The sequence below is a fragment of the Arachis ipaensis genome, chromosome B4 (assembly GCF_059453495.1).
Source record: "Arachis ipaensis isolate K30076 ecotype BB chromosome B4, ASM5945349v1, whole genome shotgun sequence".
Lineage (NCBI taxonomy): Eukaryota > Viridiplantae > Streptophyta > Magnoliopsida > Fabales > Fabaceae > Arachis > Arachis ipaensis.
The window spans coordinates 8843791-8860074 of NC_142439.1; the positions used below are offsets into that span (position 1 = coordinate 8843791).

General features: G+C 30.1%; 1 protein-coding gene across 1 annotated transcript; it reads right to left on the reverse strand.

Moving 5' to 3' along the window:
• Positions 1-9841: 9841 nt before the first annotated feature.
• LOC107638756 (cell division control protein 48 homolog C) lies at positions 9842-14530 on the reverse strand. The gene is made up of 10 exons (XM_088483660.1): positions 13496-14530; positions 12679-13277; positions 12422-12574; positions 12045-12161; positions 11832-11936; positions 10848-10913; positions 10702-10766; positions 10427-10622; positions 10188-10337; positions 9842-10092 (listed from the first exon to the last, which is right to left on the reverse strand). The coding sequence occupies exons 1-10, from the start codon at positions 14385-14387 to the stop codon at positions 10036-10038; spliced, it is 2400 nt and encodes a 799-aa protein (XP_088339786.1). The 5' UTR covers positions 14388-14530; the 3' UTR covers positions 9842-10035.
• Between the last annotated feature and the right edge of the window lie 1754 nt (positions 14531-16284).

A 16284-nucleotide genomic window follows, 5' to 3' on the forward strand; every position in this document is an offset into this window, starting at 1 on the left:
TTTTTTAACTAATAATTATAAATGTAAGTTGTAATTTAATATAGTAACTTGGATAAAAGACAGCCATTGCTATATATATTTGACTGCTACTATATAAGTTTCACATTTATTTTATTGTGCACATTAATTAAAATGTACTTTATTATTTTATTTTATATGTTTTGAAATAATGCTATTGTATTATAAAGATGAGATTAATTTTCATAATCTAATAGAAATCTTTTTATTATTTTGTTTGTCATTTAAAATTTTGGATACTATCCATAAAAAATAGTTACTTAAAGTGAAACACTATATAAAGAGAAATAAAAAATTTTTAGATTTATCGGTCTGGTTTGCTTCTTATTAATTCTCACTTAATATACTCAAATTTAACTTTTTATTAATCCTCAGTTAATATACTCAAATTTAATAGCTTTGATGGCGGTAAATTTTTTTAATTAGTTAAAAAAAGTTCAACTTTCTCTTTCTCTCTGTCTCTCTGTATGATTTTGGACAAACTCAATTTTATTAGTAAAAAGTTTTTTAAGTTCAGAATATTTTTAACTTCTTATATAATAATTAGACTTAATAAATTACCAAAATTCAAACCTATTCTCTTAAACTACTTTTTTATCATATAATTGAAATCGTTTAAACGGAAGATCTTTAGACCCTAAAATTTTCAAAATAAAAAATATAATAAAATAAATAAAAAAACCTAATAAAATAAAATGGTTTAAAAAATTAGAAAAAAAATATATAGAAAAAACAATAAATTAAAACTTACATGATCCATGAGATAGAAAAATAAAGAGAAAAAAATAATCATTAAGGTTGAAACAATAAAAAATATATAACACAATTTGTATCTTACCACATTTAAATATTATATGTCTATCTAATAGTCAATAAAAAATAATATTATTTAATGTAAAATAAATTAAAAATAAAAAAAAGATTAACAAAATCAATTAACAAATTTCTTATCTTAGGTCGCCAGATTATTTGAAAAATCAATTAACAACGTTCTTATATTGCTACATTTATTGTGTAATATGTCGAACTAATAATCAATAAAAAATAATATTATCCAATGTAAAATAGATTACAAATAAAAAAAAGAAATTAACAAAATATATATGCGTGAGAATTTTTTATTCTACCATTGGTAGGTGTAGATTTTTTTGTATCTTTTATATGTTAATCATGTGACAAACGAATAATATTAAATTAATTAATTTTTTTACAATATAATTTAAAAAATTAATAAATGTCAAACCAAGTACTCTATATAATTAAATATTAAATTCAATACTCTACATAATTAATAGTTTAGATAGTTTAGGAAATTAACATATTAATATTTTTAAGCGATTTCTAGCGTCTTATATATATGTCAATTAAATAAATTGGCCAATATTCAAAACAAATAATATTATAGTAGACAAAATTAATAATTTAATTTAGTTTCAAAGTAAATATTTATGTACTCAAATATCAAATATAATACTCTAGATAATCAATATATTAGAAAATAAAAAAAATTATTACAAAGTAATTTAAAAAAAAATGAGTTAACAAAATAGTTATGGGATTTTTTTCATTCAATCATTAATAGGCAAAGACATATCAAAAATAAAATTACATATCAAATAAAAAATCGTTTTCTTTCTACATCAAATTGATAAGATAAAAAAAATTATTTCTTGTTACATTAAATTGATAAAAAAAAGACACATAATACTTTTTTTTTATAGTAAAAAGTTTATAATAAATTAAAAAGACAGAGGAATTATTGAGAATATAGATTAGATAAGTACATTAAAGAGAACAAAATATAAATGGATGTTATGCAGTAACGGTTGCAAAATCATCCAAAATTTGTAACTGAAGGCAATGAAAGATGATGAAAGCGAGGGTATTGAAGAAAGGAGAAGAAGGAACAGAAAAAAATACAGAAAAGTAGAAACCAAACTAACATAGAGTTAAATAATAAAGCATGAAAGTTGTGAAGAATGTGAAAATATTTATATTCATTTTCGTCCATTTTTTTATTTATTAGCAATTTACAGATCGTCTGCATTTTTTTAAGATGTGTTATTATAGTTACAGGAGTAACAAAACGGTTTTTATTTTAGTGAAAAATTATTGAATTTTTCAAAACAATTTTTATGACTATTTTGTCTTTATAATTTACTTTGTGAAATGGTTTGTTATAAGGTTAATATAGTCCAAAAAAATTGGACAATAAAGTCATAGTCAACATTGTGTATTGGTTTTATATATTATTATAGATAATATTATATATCTTGTAGGTACCAAGAGTACATTAAGATAATATGATATAATAATTTAAAGAAAAAATTATTCTTTGTACATTTATTTAAAAAAATTATAATGTTTAAATTATTTTATTTTTATTCTTTAAAAATACACAACAATGATTTACATAAACTTTTAATGAAGTTGCTGTTTAAAATGGGTGTAAGTTTTTTTTATGTAAAGTAACTGACGGTTGTACAAGAGAATTTCTTTTAATAATAAAACTTTCTTCTCAATAAAGACAATATTGAAATTTAAATTTGGACACCAAAATTCCTGATATTTCAATAGATATTGTTATAAATTAAAATAAAGTACAGAACTAAGGATAAAAAACTAAAAAAATAGATACATATAGAAAAGGATAATGTTAAATTCTATGTCATTATGTATGAGAACAATGATTTATTTTTATACCAAATAACAAAATTTTAATAATTAATGTAAATTTTAAAAAATTAAATAAATATATATTTATGTTGATTCTATTTAAGAGTGAATTATATATCCTCCTATAATAATTTTTCAAACATCTAATTTATAGAAAAGTCACATATTTTTATTTATCCTAAAAATTAAAAATTAAAACTAACATTAATACTTTTTTATTAACAAAATTAAAATAAAATATATAAATAAATATTGAATAAAAATAAAAATACAAAATTTTGAATTTCAAAATATAAAATGGTTATAAGATAAAAAAAAGTTACTGAAATATAATTTTTGTAAGCAAGATACTCAATGACTAAACTTAGATGGATGAATATTATATGTAAAATAAATTATGATATATATTGGTACAAAATTACTGTAATTTAAATAAAAAATATGGTCCTTGTTAAACTATTTTACTTTTATTCTTTCAAACCATCGCAAAAATTCCGCATGAATAATTTACATTTAATAAAAAATTTTGAATGAAGTAACGGTGAAAGATGTGTAGAAGTTTTTTTATTCATCGACGGATGTACGAAAGTTTTTTTTAATAATAAACATATTTAAACTATTTTACTTTTATTTTTTTAAAAATCCACAATATAAAAAACTTTTTTTTATATTAAGTAACTGACGATTGTACAAAAGAATTTCTTTCAATAACAAACCTCTCTCATCAAGGGCAATATTAAAACTTATCATTATACATGTCATGTTATACATTACCTGTAATAAATTGAACATGACTCTGGCCATTTATCTAATTGTAGTATTGTAGTTAATCAGACTACTCTTATATTTATAGTTAATCAGTAACTCTACTCTACCTGTGCTTGACAATGGAGTTGGGATAGGAATTGGGATAGGAGTTGGGATACTAAACATGTGTATTCCTATTATATATTGGTATAGACAGCTCTTGTAATTTTTTTAACCGTTATATTTATATGTAAGTAATATCCTAATTTTATTTTTAATTTTTAGAAATATATATCATTACCAAAGCTCTAAAATATGAGAACATAAAGAATTTAAAAAAATTAAATTTAAGTGTTGTTAAAAAATTTAATGTTATATTGATTCATTACTTTAATATATAAATTTTATTTTTGATTATAAAATCATTATCATAAACTTTAATATAAGAGTACTTTTCTAGTTAGTCTTATGTGATATTATTTTTTATTCTTTTTGAATATAAATATAAATATGTAAATATTATATATTACGTTATATATTATATTGTAAGATGAAAATGAAATATATTAAAAAAATATTATTATTTTTTTTACCATTAATTTTTTTTAAATTATTTCTAAGGATAAATGATGTCTGAAAAAGTTGAATACCAAATTTTTAATATTAACTTTATAACTTCATATATGATTGATGTGTTGTTTGATTAAAAAAGATATTGTAATGTAGATATAATTTCGTGATATATATTTTGAATACTAAACTATGTATAGTAATATTAATTTGATTAATTTTGTGTATGTTATTTTGATTTCTGTTACCTGTGGCAGTTCTAGTGTCATGTGTCATGTGCTTCCATTCCTGTATTATTGAAAAGTAAAATATAATTAGTAAGAACTAATTCAATTCATAACAAAAAAAATTAAATTTAGTTATCGTGTGTTGCCTGTAACGAAAATTGTTGATAAGTGGTAGCTCTGGCCATTTGTCTAATTGTAGTCAATTTGGCAACCCCTATGTTTGTAGTTAATTGGTACCTCCACCAGTGTTTGGAATTGGAGTTGTATCAGTTGGTATGGCAATTTGTTTTACTTGTCGAATCATCTCCCGATAACTTACATGTCTTCTAGCTAGGTCATGTTCTGTCTTCTTCGCCTAGTATAATCTGTCCAAGTGGGTCGACATTGATGTGACTGTTGATTTGGTGAAGTTTCTATCTCTATTTGTCATAAAGATAACAATACTATGCAGAGGAAAAAAATTTTTGCGAGACCAAGATGGAAAGGGAAAGAGTAATTTAATTCTGTTAAATATAACTGAAGGTGGAACAATGAGTTAGTTTTTAAAGTGAGTACGTAGTAGTAGCAGTTTTTTTCAGTTTTAAAATATGTCGTGGTTGACGGTGAAGTAGTTTGATACTCGTGGGGTAAATTCTTTCCTTGATAATAAAAAATAATAAACATAGAGGACGTAGTTATCGTTTATTATATTTGTTTGAATTCAATGTTTATAAAAAGAAATAGGGGTAAAATAGTAAGAATAAATTGGATACCAACTTTTCTTATTCCAATTATACATTAGTATAGTCTATTATATATTGCATTGGTATAAACTTGATTAATGAGTACACTTTTAGATATAATTTTTTTAGAAAATAAATATTGGACATAAAAAATATGTAAACCATATGTTGTAGATTTAATTATTTCAATGACTTTAGTTAATAATATTTTTTTTTTATATTTTAAATACTATTGTCCCATTGAAATAACTATTAATAAAATAAATATATTTTATATACTATCAGTTATTGTACTACAATGATATATTGATCATTTAAAAATATATCAGTTATTTTATATTCTATTTCTTTATATGTTATTTATATTAATTATTTATATTTTAATAATTTTTAAAAAATATCATGAAAAATTAAAGAAAAAAATAAAATTAATAATTATTTATATATCCTAAGTACGTGGTGTCAGTTTTTTTTATTAGGAGTGGTTCAGTTTTTAAATTCTATTATAGGTAAATCTATTTTTTAATAAAAAAGAACAGGGACAAAAGAGGAAAAAAAATTGGATACCAAACATGTGTATTCCCATTATATATTGGTATAGATAATTATTTATATTTTAATAATTTTTAAAAAATATCATGAAAAATTAAAGAAAAAAATAAAATTAATAATTATTTATGTATCCTGAGTACGTGGTGTCAGTTTTTTTATTAGGAGTGGTTCAGTTTTTAAATTCTGTTATAGGTAAACCTTTTTTAATAAAAAAGAACAGGAGCAAAAGAGAAAAAAAGAATTGGATACCAAACCTGTGTATCACATTATATATTGGTATAGATATAGGTAAACCCATTTTTTAATAAAAAAAAAAGGGGCAAAAGAGGAGAAAAGAATTGGATACTAAACTTGTATATCCCCGTTATATATTGGTATAGATAACGATCTTTTGCTAAACATATTTATTTAACCTTTGATCCGTATTTCAGTTGTTAATTTGTATGAAAATTACAAAAGTGATTGATATCATAAATTAAAGAGAGTAATTAATTTATTATTTTAAAACTACATTATTTACTATTGAATAAAATATATTTTGTATTCTAACATTTCTTAGAAATTTTATTGTAACGTCCCGAATTTTAAAAATTAAATAATGAGATATTTATGATTCATTATCTTTGTTTAGAATTTTATTTTCAAAAAATTATTTTATTAAGAGTAAGTAAATCAAATTTTATAATAATTTGAGTTTAAGATTAATTAGAATTTTTATATATAATTTTTATAATAGTTGGATATTTTTTATTTAAAATTTAAAATTTTAATAGTTAGAAAATAATGAGAATTTGATAATTTAATTTGAATCATTAGAATTTTTAGTTTAATTTTATGAATTAAAAGAAAAATTAATTGAATTATTTTTAGTTTGAAATTAGAGTAGTTATTTGAAATTTTTTAGTAAGTTAATAAATAAATAATATTCTTAAAATAATTATATTGTATTACATTTGGATTTAAATTAGGGTTAAGTATAATTTTGGTCTTTAAGATAGGGGTTAAAAAATATTTTTCGTTCCCAATGTTTTTTTGCTTACAAAATCGTCCCTAAAGTTTAATTTAGTTTTAAAATTGTCTTTCGGACCAAAATACCCTTCCCCTTCTTCCCCAAAATCAACTAGAAGCAGAAGTAGAAGCAGAACGAGAAGCAACAACAATGAAACAATGTAATAAATATTAAAAAAATGGATAATGGATCAACCAATTTGTATAATGAAACAATGAAACAATGTAATCAACCAGAAGTAGAAGCAGAAGCAGCAGAACAACAACAACAACAATAATGAAACAACGTAATCAACCAGAAGCAGAAGCAGAAGCAACCAGAAGCAACAATATAAAAGAATCATAATCAGTAATCAACAACATAATAAAAGCAGAAGCAGAAGCATAATAGAATTAGAATCAACAACATAATAGAAGCAGAAGCAGAAGAACAACAACAGTGGTGAGTGACCGGCAAGGAGGACGAGGAATAGCGGCAACCGACGAGGAGCAGCGGCGACTAGCGAGGAGCAGCGACGACCGGTGACCGAGCGATGAGGAGAAGCAGAAACGGCGAGCGGCGCGCGACATCCACCCTCGCGGATCTGCTGGCGTCGACGTCGAGGAGCAGCGGCGAGGACCGAACGACGAGGAGCAACGGCAAGATCCAGCGGAGAGGACCAAACGACGAGGAGTAGCGGCGGCAGATTCCCTTCCCCTTCCCTTCCTCTTCTTCCCTGAAAAACCCCCGGCATGATTCCCTTCCCCAGCCCTTTAACCCGTTTTCTTTTTTTATTTTATTTTATTTCATATTTTTTTAATTAGGGTAATTTGGTAATAAAAATTAAAATTTTGGTAAAAAGGATAATTTTAAAACTAAGTTAAACCTTAGGGATGATTTTGTAAGCAAAATAAGTTAACCCTTTCAATTACTACTCTATCATCTAATTTTATTAAAATACCTATTATACCCTTACTCTTTTTACCTAATCCTAACCTTAATTTTAACAATACTCTCAACTCTCACTTCTCACACACAGACACACCCTCTCACCATCTCACCCTCGTCTGCACACTAGTAAGAAAAAAAGAAAGAAAAGAAAAGCAGAATGAACAAGAGAAAAAAGGAAGAGAAGAAAGGAAGGAAAGAAGAAAGAGATGCCGACGGGGTTGAGAGCCGCCGTCGTCGAGAGCCGCCGTCGTCGTTAACATCGAGAAAGAGAGGTTTGAATTTGAGGGAGGAGAATGGCAAGCAAAAGGAAGTCAAAGGAGAGAAAGAGAGATGAAGAACAAACTAGCATAAAGAGATACATTGAGAGAGAAGACGCGATGAGGAGAGGGAGGATGCGCGGTGTTGTCGCCGTCGAAGGAACCGCCGTCGGAGGGAAACATCGGTTACAGCAGGAAGCGCAGATAACTACTACTAGAAAATTGTTTATTATAGACGGATTTATAGGTAGATTTAGTCTTTATTACGGACATATTTTTAGTTATCGACAGATTTTGTCTATCAGTAAAATCCTCATCGAAAATTTTCCTTGACCTCAATGATATTCTTTTGATCTTTTATAGGTTTGAATTGGTGTTTTTTTCTAATGTTATTTTAGGGTCGAATTCGAGTTATACTTTGAATTTGTTTTTTATAATAAAAATATATATTTTACAGTGAGATTAGTAATGACATGTCATATTTTTATATTTTAATTAATATTTTTTTATATTATATAATATTATTTTTATTTTAAAAAAATATTTTTATATAAATATGATATAACACTTATCAAATTTAATTTTAAAAAGTAAAATTTTATTAATTTAATATATAAAATTTATAAATTTATATATACTAAATTTATATTAAATTTATCTAATTTCACCTGATCAAAATAAAATAGATTTTATTACTTTTTAAGGTCGAATCCAGACCAAATTAAACCCAATCCACCCGGTGAACACCTCTATATTGATTTACATAAATAGAGTGGCAATACAACTTTATTTAAGCATGGATTTAAAGCAGAAATTTTTCGCCTGCAATACAAACACTTTCATAAAAAAAAGTAATAATACAAAGTAATAAATTTTTTTTTCTGCCTTTCGATTCTTTCTTTTTTTTTCTAAGTCTTTCATATTTTCAAGTAGTCTTTCTAGTGTTAAAAAAAAAAAAATTCACCTTCTTACATGTCTCATCTATAACTTGTTCAATAAAATTAGATGTTACTTCAAATTCTGATAATTGAAAGTAGCTAATTTGATTGCTTTAGAACATATATACATATACCATATAGTCTTAGTTTTACTGAGTTCTGTTAGGTTTTTTGTTCTATACCCTTCCATACCCCGTTGTTTTAAACATTCTACAACTATAAATAATTATCATGCCTTTCATATTGTTAGGTATTGTCTACTCTCCATTTTTTTAAAAATGACAACTTGAGATTCACAAATTTGATTATTTTCTTTATGAGAAACAATATAAGCAAAAAAAAACTCCAATCAAACTCATTTTAAAAACTCATTTAATAAATTAATCAGTATATTCGTTTCACTTGATGACTCTGTCATTTTTTCTGTAATCACCGTATCTTTTTTGTTTGACACCATTCTCAATATCTGTATGGTCTTTTCTACTATTCTTCACTCAATAAAAATTTTATTGTTATACACTTCTTTCAATTTTACAAAAATTATACCCACAATCCTTGCAAACTGGCACTTTTTTTTTTAATAGTTGAAGTTTTGATTCCCTTTTAATGTATTTATTATTTATTTATTTATTTAAAATGATCAGCACAATTCATATTATTAATGGTTTAGATTAATTCACATTTTTTAAAAAGTGAATAACTTCAAAAGAGCCAAATTTGACAATTAATAATTGTAAAAAATTAATTTATAAATATCTATTGAGTTTGAGGTGTTCAAGACCCATCCTAGTCCAAACTTAAGATTTTACTCTAAAAAAATTTATTTTTATATAAATATGATATAGCATTTATCAAATTTAATTTTGAAAAATAAAATTTTATTAATTTAATATATAAAATTTATAAATTTATATATACTAATTTTATATCATATTTATCTGATTTCACTTGATTTATTTCAAATTTGATCAAAATTAAATAGGTTTTATTACCTTTTAAGATGGAATCCAAACCTAATTAAACCCAATCCACCCAATCCACCTTTTAACATCCTATATTGATTTACCTTTTTTTTTTTCATTTTTTTCGGTGACGATTAGTGGCTACTAATTCTTATAAAAAAAAGTTCAAACACTTTTGAAAAGGTTTGAAGTATTTTTGGTATTTTATATGTAAAAGAAATTGCGACTACACATTTTTCAATTATAACTTTAAATAGTTACTAACTTTCAAATATTAATAATATATTATCACAAAAAAATAACCTGAAATAAGTGTTAAAACTTAAAAATATTCCAGCTAAAAAATATTTTAATACACATTTTCTTGTAGTGCTTAAGTTTAAGTCGACTAGAAGAGGAAGGATTATATCTCCTAAAACAACCAGTGTCATGATCCTCGTGATGCTTTAAAACGCTTTGCCAAGCGCTCATACCTACGCCTTTTCTGATTCAAATAAATGAAACAAGTTCCTTAGTTTACTCGGTAAGACAGCAGCTTTAATGTGAGAAAGAGAGATACATAAAAAGAATGGGACATACCGCCGGAGACACAGAGGGAAAGACATTACTAAGTGCTATATCAAAATGTCTTGGCTTGCAAGTATAATCACTAGAAGCTTCAACTGAGTTCAAAGCTTCTTCAACTGGGGTGAATTTCTCATCAAGAGCAGCACGAGTTGTTTCATCCACCTGTATCATCAAGAAAATGACAACTTCCCCATTATTCCTCCTTCAAAGGATTATTAAAACAAGCAGAAAAAGATAAAGCAGGGACAAACCAATTCAGCAAGGTCTGCACCACTAAAATTTTCACACGCTTCAGCTATGGCTCTCAGATCCACAGTAGGATCAACAGGCTCCTTCCTTAAATGAGCTTTCAATATTGAAAACCGCTGGTCAGCGCTTGGCAGAGGAACGTAAAGTAGTTTACCAAATCTACCAGGACGGAGGAGAGCCTCATCCATCCTATCAGGCCTACAAAATGAGAAATTTACTTCAGTGCAATAAGATGGAAACAAAAATAACTAAATAGATATGACCAATAAAATTTTACCTATTTGTTGCACCAATGACAAAAACATTTTGGCGTTTCCCCGCACCGTCTAGCTCAATTAGTAACTGCAGTTGCAAATAATAATGCCATTTTTTAATAATATAATGATATCAGAATTATTTATCCAATAACTAGTATTGTTTGACCTGATCCACTACTCGTTCAATGCCTGATCCACCTTCTGCACCACGTTTGGTTGCCAAAGCATCCACCTGAAGTTAATTGAATAGTGATAGATAACAGGTATTATTCCCAAATCAATGTAACAGAATACAAGGATCCTAATTCAAGAGTTGATTTCGAATTCTAGAAAGAGACTAATCTCAATAAATGACTGAGTAAACTATCATTTCTAACCATAAAACACTGAAAATATTAACCACGAATTAACGAAATTAGTTTTGTACCCAGAAAAGATGGTTTCTACGCGATAAAAATATCCAAACGTTAATTTTATTCATGTATACATTTGTCAATATTCCCAACTTTGATGGATAACAATAACAACTTTCATCTTTCATGGTTACAAAATATTTATTCATAGGTAGAATTATCAACATCATGAATCTTTATGGATAGAAATGGTACTCTATTCTAAATGACCTTAACTCATTTCTCCTATAGTCCTACACTTTATTTATAGTGACGAACTTCTCTAACTCACTACCTATTGAGATCCTTACACACCTTTCAAACAAATTGAACAAACGTACTCAAATTAGAACTCCATATAGGCAACATAAGTTAACATATAAAGCACAGGTCTTGAAAGCAATGCGTAATTGCTTGCTGCACTTGGCGCGTGAGAACAGCAATTGAGGAACCAGCGCTTCGCCCCTTCGCATGAAGAAGTTTCTTGCCACCTAATGCATGCTCCATCGAGTAGGGTACGAGAGAGAAGGGCTCTTTGAGGGGAAGAAAATTCTTTTCTCATAATCATTCAATAGAAAGCAAGTTGCTAGCCTAATCCCAAGCATTATAACAATGGTAGATCTCTTCTCTCTAGTGCACATATACTTACACTTACCAATGAATGAATAAACACACAAGTAATGACTTCTATAGTTAGGTCAGACAATCTTGTGTCAAAATATTATAGTCAACATTCATTAAGAAATAAAATAACCAACCTCATCAAAAAATAATATACAGGGTGAGCATGCCCTTGCCCGACTAAACTGCAGTCGAACTTCTCGCTCACTTTCTCCAACAAATTTATTTAAGAGCTCAGGCCCCTAAAATAATTCAACAATAGCCATTCAAAATAGTGGTTTATTCAATATGGTGTAAGTCCCAATAAAACAAAACAAAAAATGAATAAGGTAAGATAAAGATAGACAGACCTTAATATGAATAAAATTAACTCCTGCCTCATTGGCAACAGCTTTGGCAATAAGAGTTTTACCACAACCAGGGGGCCCAAAAAGCAAAATTCCCGTCTGATTTGCAAACCTAGATGCCTGAAATAGATAAATCCAATAACATTCATCAACCTATGAAATTCAACTAACCACCATTTTCAAGGAAAGGGGAGGCAAAAATCAATCCATTAATTTTCAGATGACAAAATGCAATTAAGGCAAGAATTAAGAGACTGCTACCAAACTAACTATCAGAGAATATGAAAGACCGGAAGGAAGAGTTCCTTTAATCTAATAGCCAATTTTTCTCTATATTAGACTTTAGGACAAGGAAATGAAGTGTACTTTGAAAAAATTACCTGATAAACCTCAGGATATTTTATCGGCCTTATTATTCTATTTTTAAACTCCTTCCTTAAATAATCAAGGCCGCCAACATCTTCCCATTTCTCATCGGGAATGGATGAGAAGCCCTCTCTTTTTAATGAAGGTTGCACAATTTTCAAAGCTTCCTGAATGTATACCCCGTAAATATGAGTAACACTTTTAACAATTATAATAGCATTATAGCAACTAATAATAAGACAAAATAAACAAAGAAACAAATCTAGGGCACCTGGAAATCAGACATTGTGTAGACAAGCTTATCCATATCTTCAAGAGGCCAAGGTTCGCCCCACCTCCACCAGTCTTCAAGATCAATTGTCTCATGTTTCCCTATCCTTTTGGAAATAATTCTCTTCATGGCCAAATTACACGCCCCCGTAATCAAGGCTGCCAAATCAGCACCGACATATCCTGGTGTAGACCTGGCTATGTCTTTTAGATCCAATGAACCCTGAAGTGGAAGATTGCGAGTGAGCAAAGAGAGGATATGTTCTCTCGACGATTCATCAGGAATGCCAAGAACAAACTCCCGATCAAACCGCCCAGGCCTTCTCAAGGCCGAGTCAAGAGCATCAGGCCTATTTGTAGCTCCAATTACAAGAACATAGCTAGGATTAACATTAGAACTGTCCGAATCATTAGCGGATTGCATACACCTACTTGATTGATCCATGCAGGCAAGTAACTGTGTAACAATTCTTTTCTCCATCTCTCGCTGTAAATTGTCTCTTTTCGAAGCAATTGAATCAATCTCATCAATGAAGACGATTGATGGGGCAGTCCGATGCGCTTTAGCGAAAAGCTCTCTGATATTCTCTTCAGATGCACCTTAACAATTCATGGGACGATAGAGTAAAAAAAATAAGCAGTACTAACAAGCAAAGACACTAATTTGTAGTAAAAACTAATAACAAAAGCCAAGTTCTCTAGGATTAATCTTTAGAAGAACAAGTGCAATAACCCTGCCATCATAAATAATGCCTGTAATTGGTCTCTAATAACTAAAGAAGGGAAACCTCAAGTTTAAGGAAATGATAACGAAATACCCGATACTCCAGAAACCAACTCAGTAGCTGATATCGGATAGAAGGGAACACGGGTCGCATTTGCTATGGCGTGAGCCAGTGTGGTCTTGCCACAACCGGGTGGCCCATGCAGCAAGATTCCAGTAGTAGGAGTACGACATAGCTTTCTTGGAAGCTCAGGATAATACCATGGAACAATCACTTCTTGCACCAGCGTTTCCAGAAGATCCTTCATCCCACCCAAATCACTTAACCTAGGTCCTGCCTTCACCTTAACAAAGCTGCCACCACCATCCTTCAAATTCAAAGCCGCCTTCACTTTGCCTCCGCCTCCATTCTTAGCACAAATCTCATTAGTAGCCTTGTCACTATTGGCGACCTCCATTTCAACGTTCTTATCTTGCACGACGTGTTTCATCTTCCTCGCACTATCATCCTTCGTGGGAGTATACGCTTTCCGCAGCATCGTCTTCATCAAATCGACAGCAGGTTCGTACTTCTCCCGGTATTTTGCGTCCTCCGATGTCGAAACAGACACTGTGCTGCCATCATCATCCTCACTGCTGCTGCTCCCAGACGCGCTCAAGCTTGAAGCAGAGGACGAAGATGCAGAACCCTGAGTTTCACCTTCGTCGACTCTCTTCTGTCTCTTTCGGAGCGCGCTTCGACCACTTTCTTCGTCGCCATCGTGGCCGCTGCGCTTGGCAGAGACTTTGGTCGCGTGTTTGGAACGTGGCTCGAGGACTTGTTGAACTAATCGAGTGAGGGCTTGGTGCTTGGTGCGTTGGTAATCGGGGTAAGTGGAGCGGAGGTGGTTAACGATATCATCGACAGTGGAGTGACTGGACTTGCACGACTCCAGCCGACGGCGGAGGGTTCCATGCAGTGACCTTCCCCCGTTTCTTCTCCCCATCACACCGTCGTCGAATTTGGAAGGAGAAGAATCGTGGCTATTTCGACTCTGCTCCAGCTATGATGGAGGGAGAAGAAACGCTGCTGCTCCGGCGCTGCTCCAGTTCTCACTCCACCTCCTAATTTAATGTCTCGAGAACCCTTTTTTTTTGTCTTGGGCTGAGCCCAGAAAGCCCTACCCGAACCCCAACCCGAACCCCCACCCGCCCGACCCAAAACCCCTACCCCATCGTCTCTGTCACAAGTGTCTAATGGCTTGGCGAACATCCTAGTAAACGGCGCTGCTCAAGACATGTCATGAAGAAGACTGCATGAGGGTTTCTGTCCGGTTGTGATTGGGCACGTTATTCTTGTCACAGCGAGGAGGAAGACAATCGGGTGAGAAGAGGAAGATGGCTACTGCATCCATTGATGAGGGAAACGCAGGTTTTGATTTCCGGGTCGGGCTAGGGACTTGGAGCTTCTATATCGGGTCTGGGCCAAGTATTGGCCCGCATCCATGGCCAAAAAAAAAAAAGGTGCTTTGTAAAATCATATAAAACATGATTCACAGTTTCACACTTTGGCACGCATAGTACGATAATGATAATTTTCGGAGGCAAAGAAAGTATTGCATCAGTTGTTTGTATATAAACTTTTGTAGTCTCTAACCTTTTTTTTTAGATAAAAGAAAACAAAACTTTTTAAGGATTTGTTTGGTTGAGGACAAAATAGAAGAAAGGAAATGGAAGAAAAAGAGATCGAGAGACATTTCAATGTTTTATCCTTATAAATAAACACACCCTAACAAAATCATAATATAGCAGACAAATCACAATACAATTTTTGAAGAAAAAATTATTTTAATTTATCTATTAGTAATATATTAAAACAGAATTAAAGATAGTATTTAGATGCATTACTAATCTTTTAATTTTCTATTATGATGTCATGCCAGTTTAAGTGGTTATCTTACACGATTCGAGCACAATCTTTTATTTTTACATTATGTCATATAGGATTCTCGTTATATTGTTATCTTCTCATAATAACCTATCTTTATATAATAGGGGTAATAGTCAAATTAAATTAGTCCATAAAAAATGAGGCATTCTTTAAATTTGTCCCTAAAAATTTTTTTTCAATTAAATTGATCATTTAAAGATTATGAATTAATCATATTTATCTTTCATTGATTTCATTAATATTTTGAATAAATGACAAATCCGTCTCTGACCTTTTTTTTGCAGACATTTTCATCCTCGAGGATTGGAAAATACATTCATGTCCCTGACCCTTCCAAAATGCGGACAAATTTATCCCTCCGTTAAAGTGACTCCGTTGGACTCAACGGAAAACGCTGACCTGGCTCCCGTGGCGCTGACCTGACCGTTACGGGAGCACACGTGGCATGTAACTTTTTAAAACAGGACATATTAGTCCTCTCACACCAAAACGTGTAGCTTTTCAAAACAGGACATATTTTTCCCTGACTCCCTCTTCCACCACCACCTACGCTGCCCCTCCTCTCCTTGCCCTATCCCCATCCCTTTCCACTCCCTTGCTTACCCTAACACACTCTACTCCCCTCCCCATGCGCACCCTCCACACCAGTGTGTTGCTTTTCTTTCTTTCTCTCTCTTTCTTTCTTGAAAATCAGTGTGAACGACCCATCAAAATCAGTGAGAGGGCTGATAAATGCAAGGAGAGGCTGTAATAGAGAGTTATTCTAAACCCCGGAAAGTTGCTGTCAAAGCAGAAACAAAACTGCAAAAGTCCCTAAACTATTAATGCAAAACAGTAGACAAGAAAAGAAAAAGGAAAGAGAGGGGGGGTCTATCTTCAAATACTAAATTAGCAACATTGCAATTATGCCTCCAAGCACTCCCTTCCACAATGCCTCTATCAAACTGCAGCCG

What these genes read in the sequence shown, in the direction of transcription:
- LOC107638756 (XM_088483660.1), bottom strand. Translation starts at nt 14,387, where the DNA reads ATGGGGAGAAGAAACGGGGGAAGGTCACTGCATGGAACCCTCCGCCGT. An exon ending in GTTGGTTTCTGGAGTATCGG is followed by an intron (nt 13,278 to 13,495) that starts GTATTTCGTTAT and finishes TGAATTGTTAAG; the next exon opens with GTGCATCTGAAGAGAATATC. An exon ending in TTAATTTTATTCATATTAAG is followed by an intron (nt 11,937 to 12,044) that starts GTCTGTCTATCT and finishes GAATTATTTTAG; the next exon opens with GGGCCTGAGCTCTTAAATAA.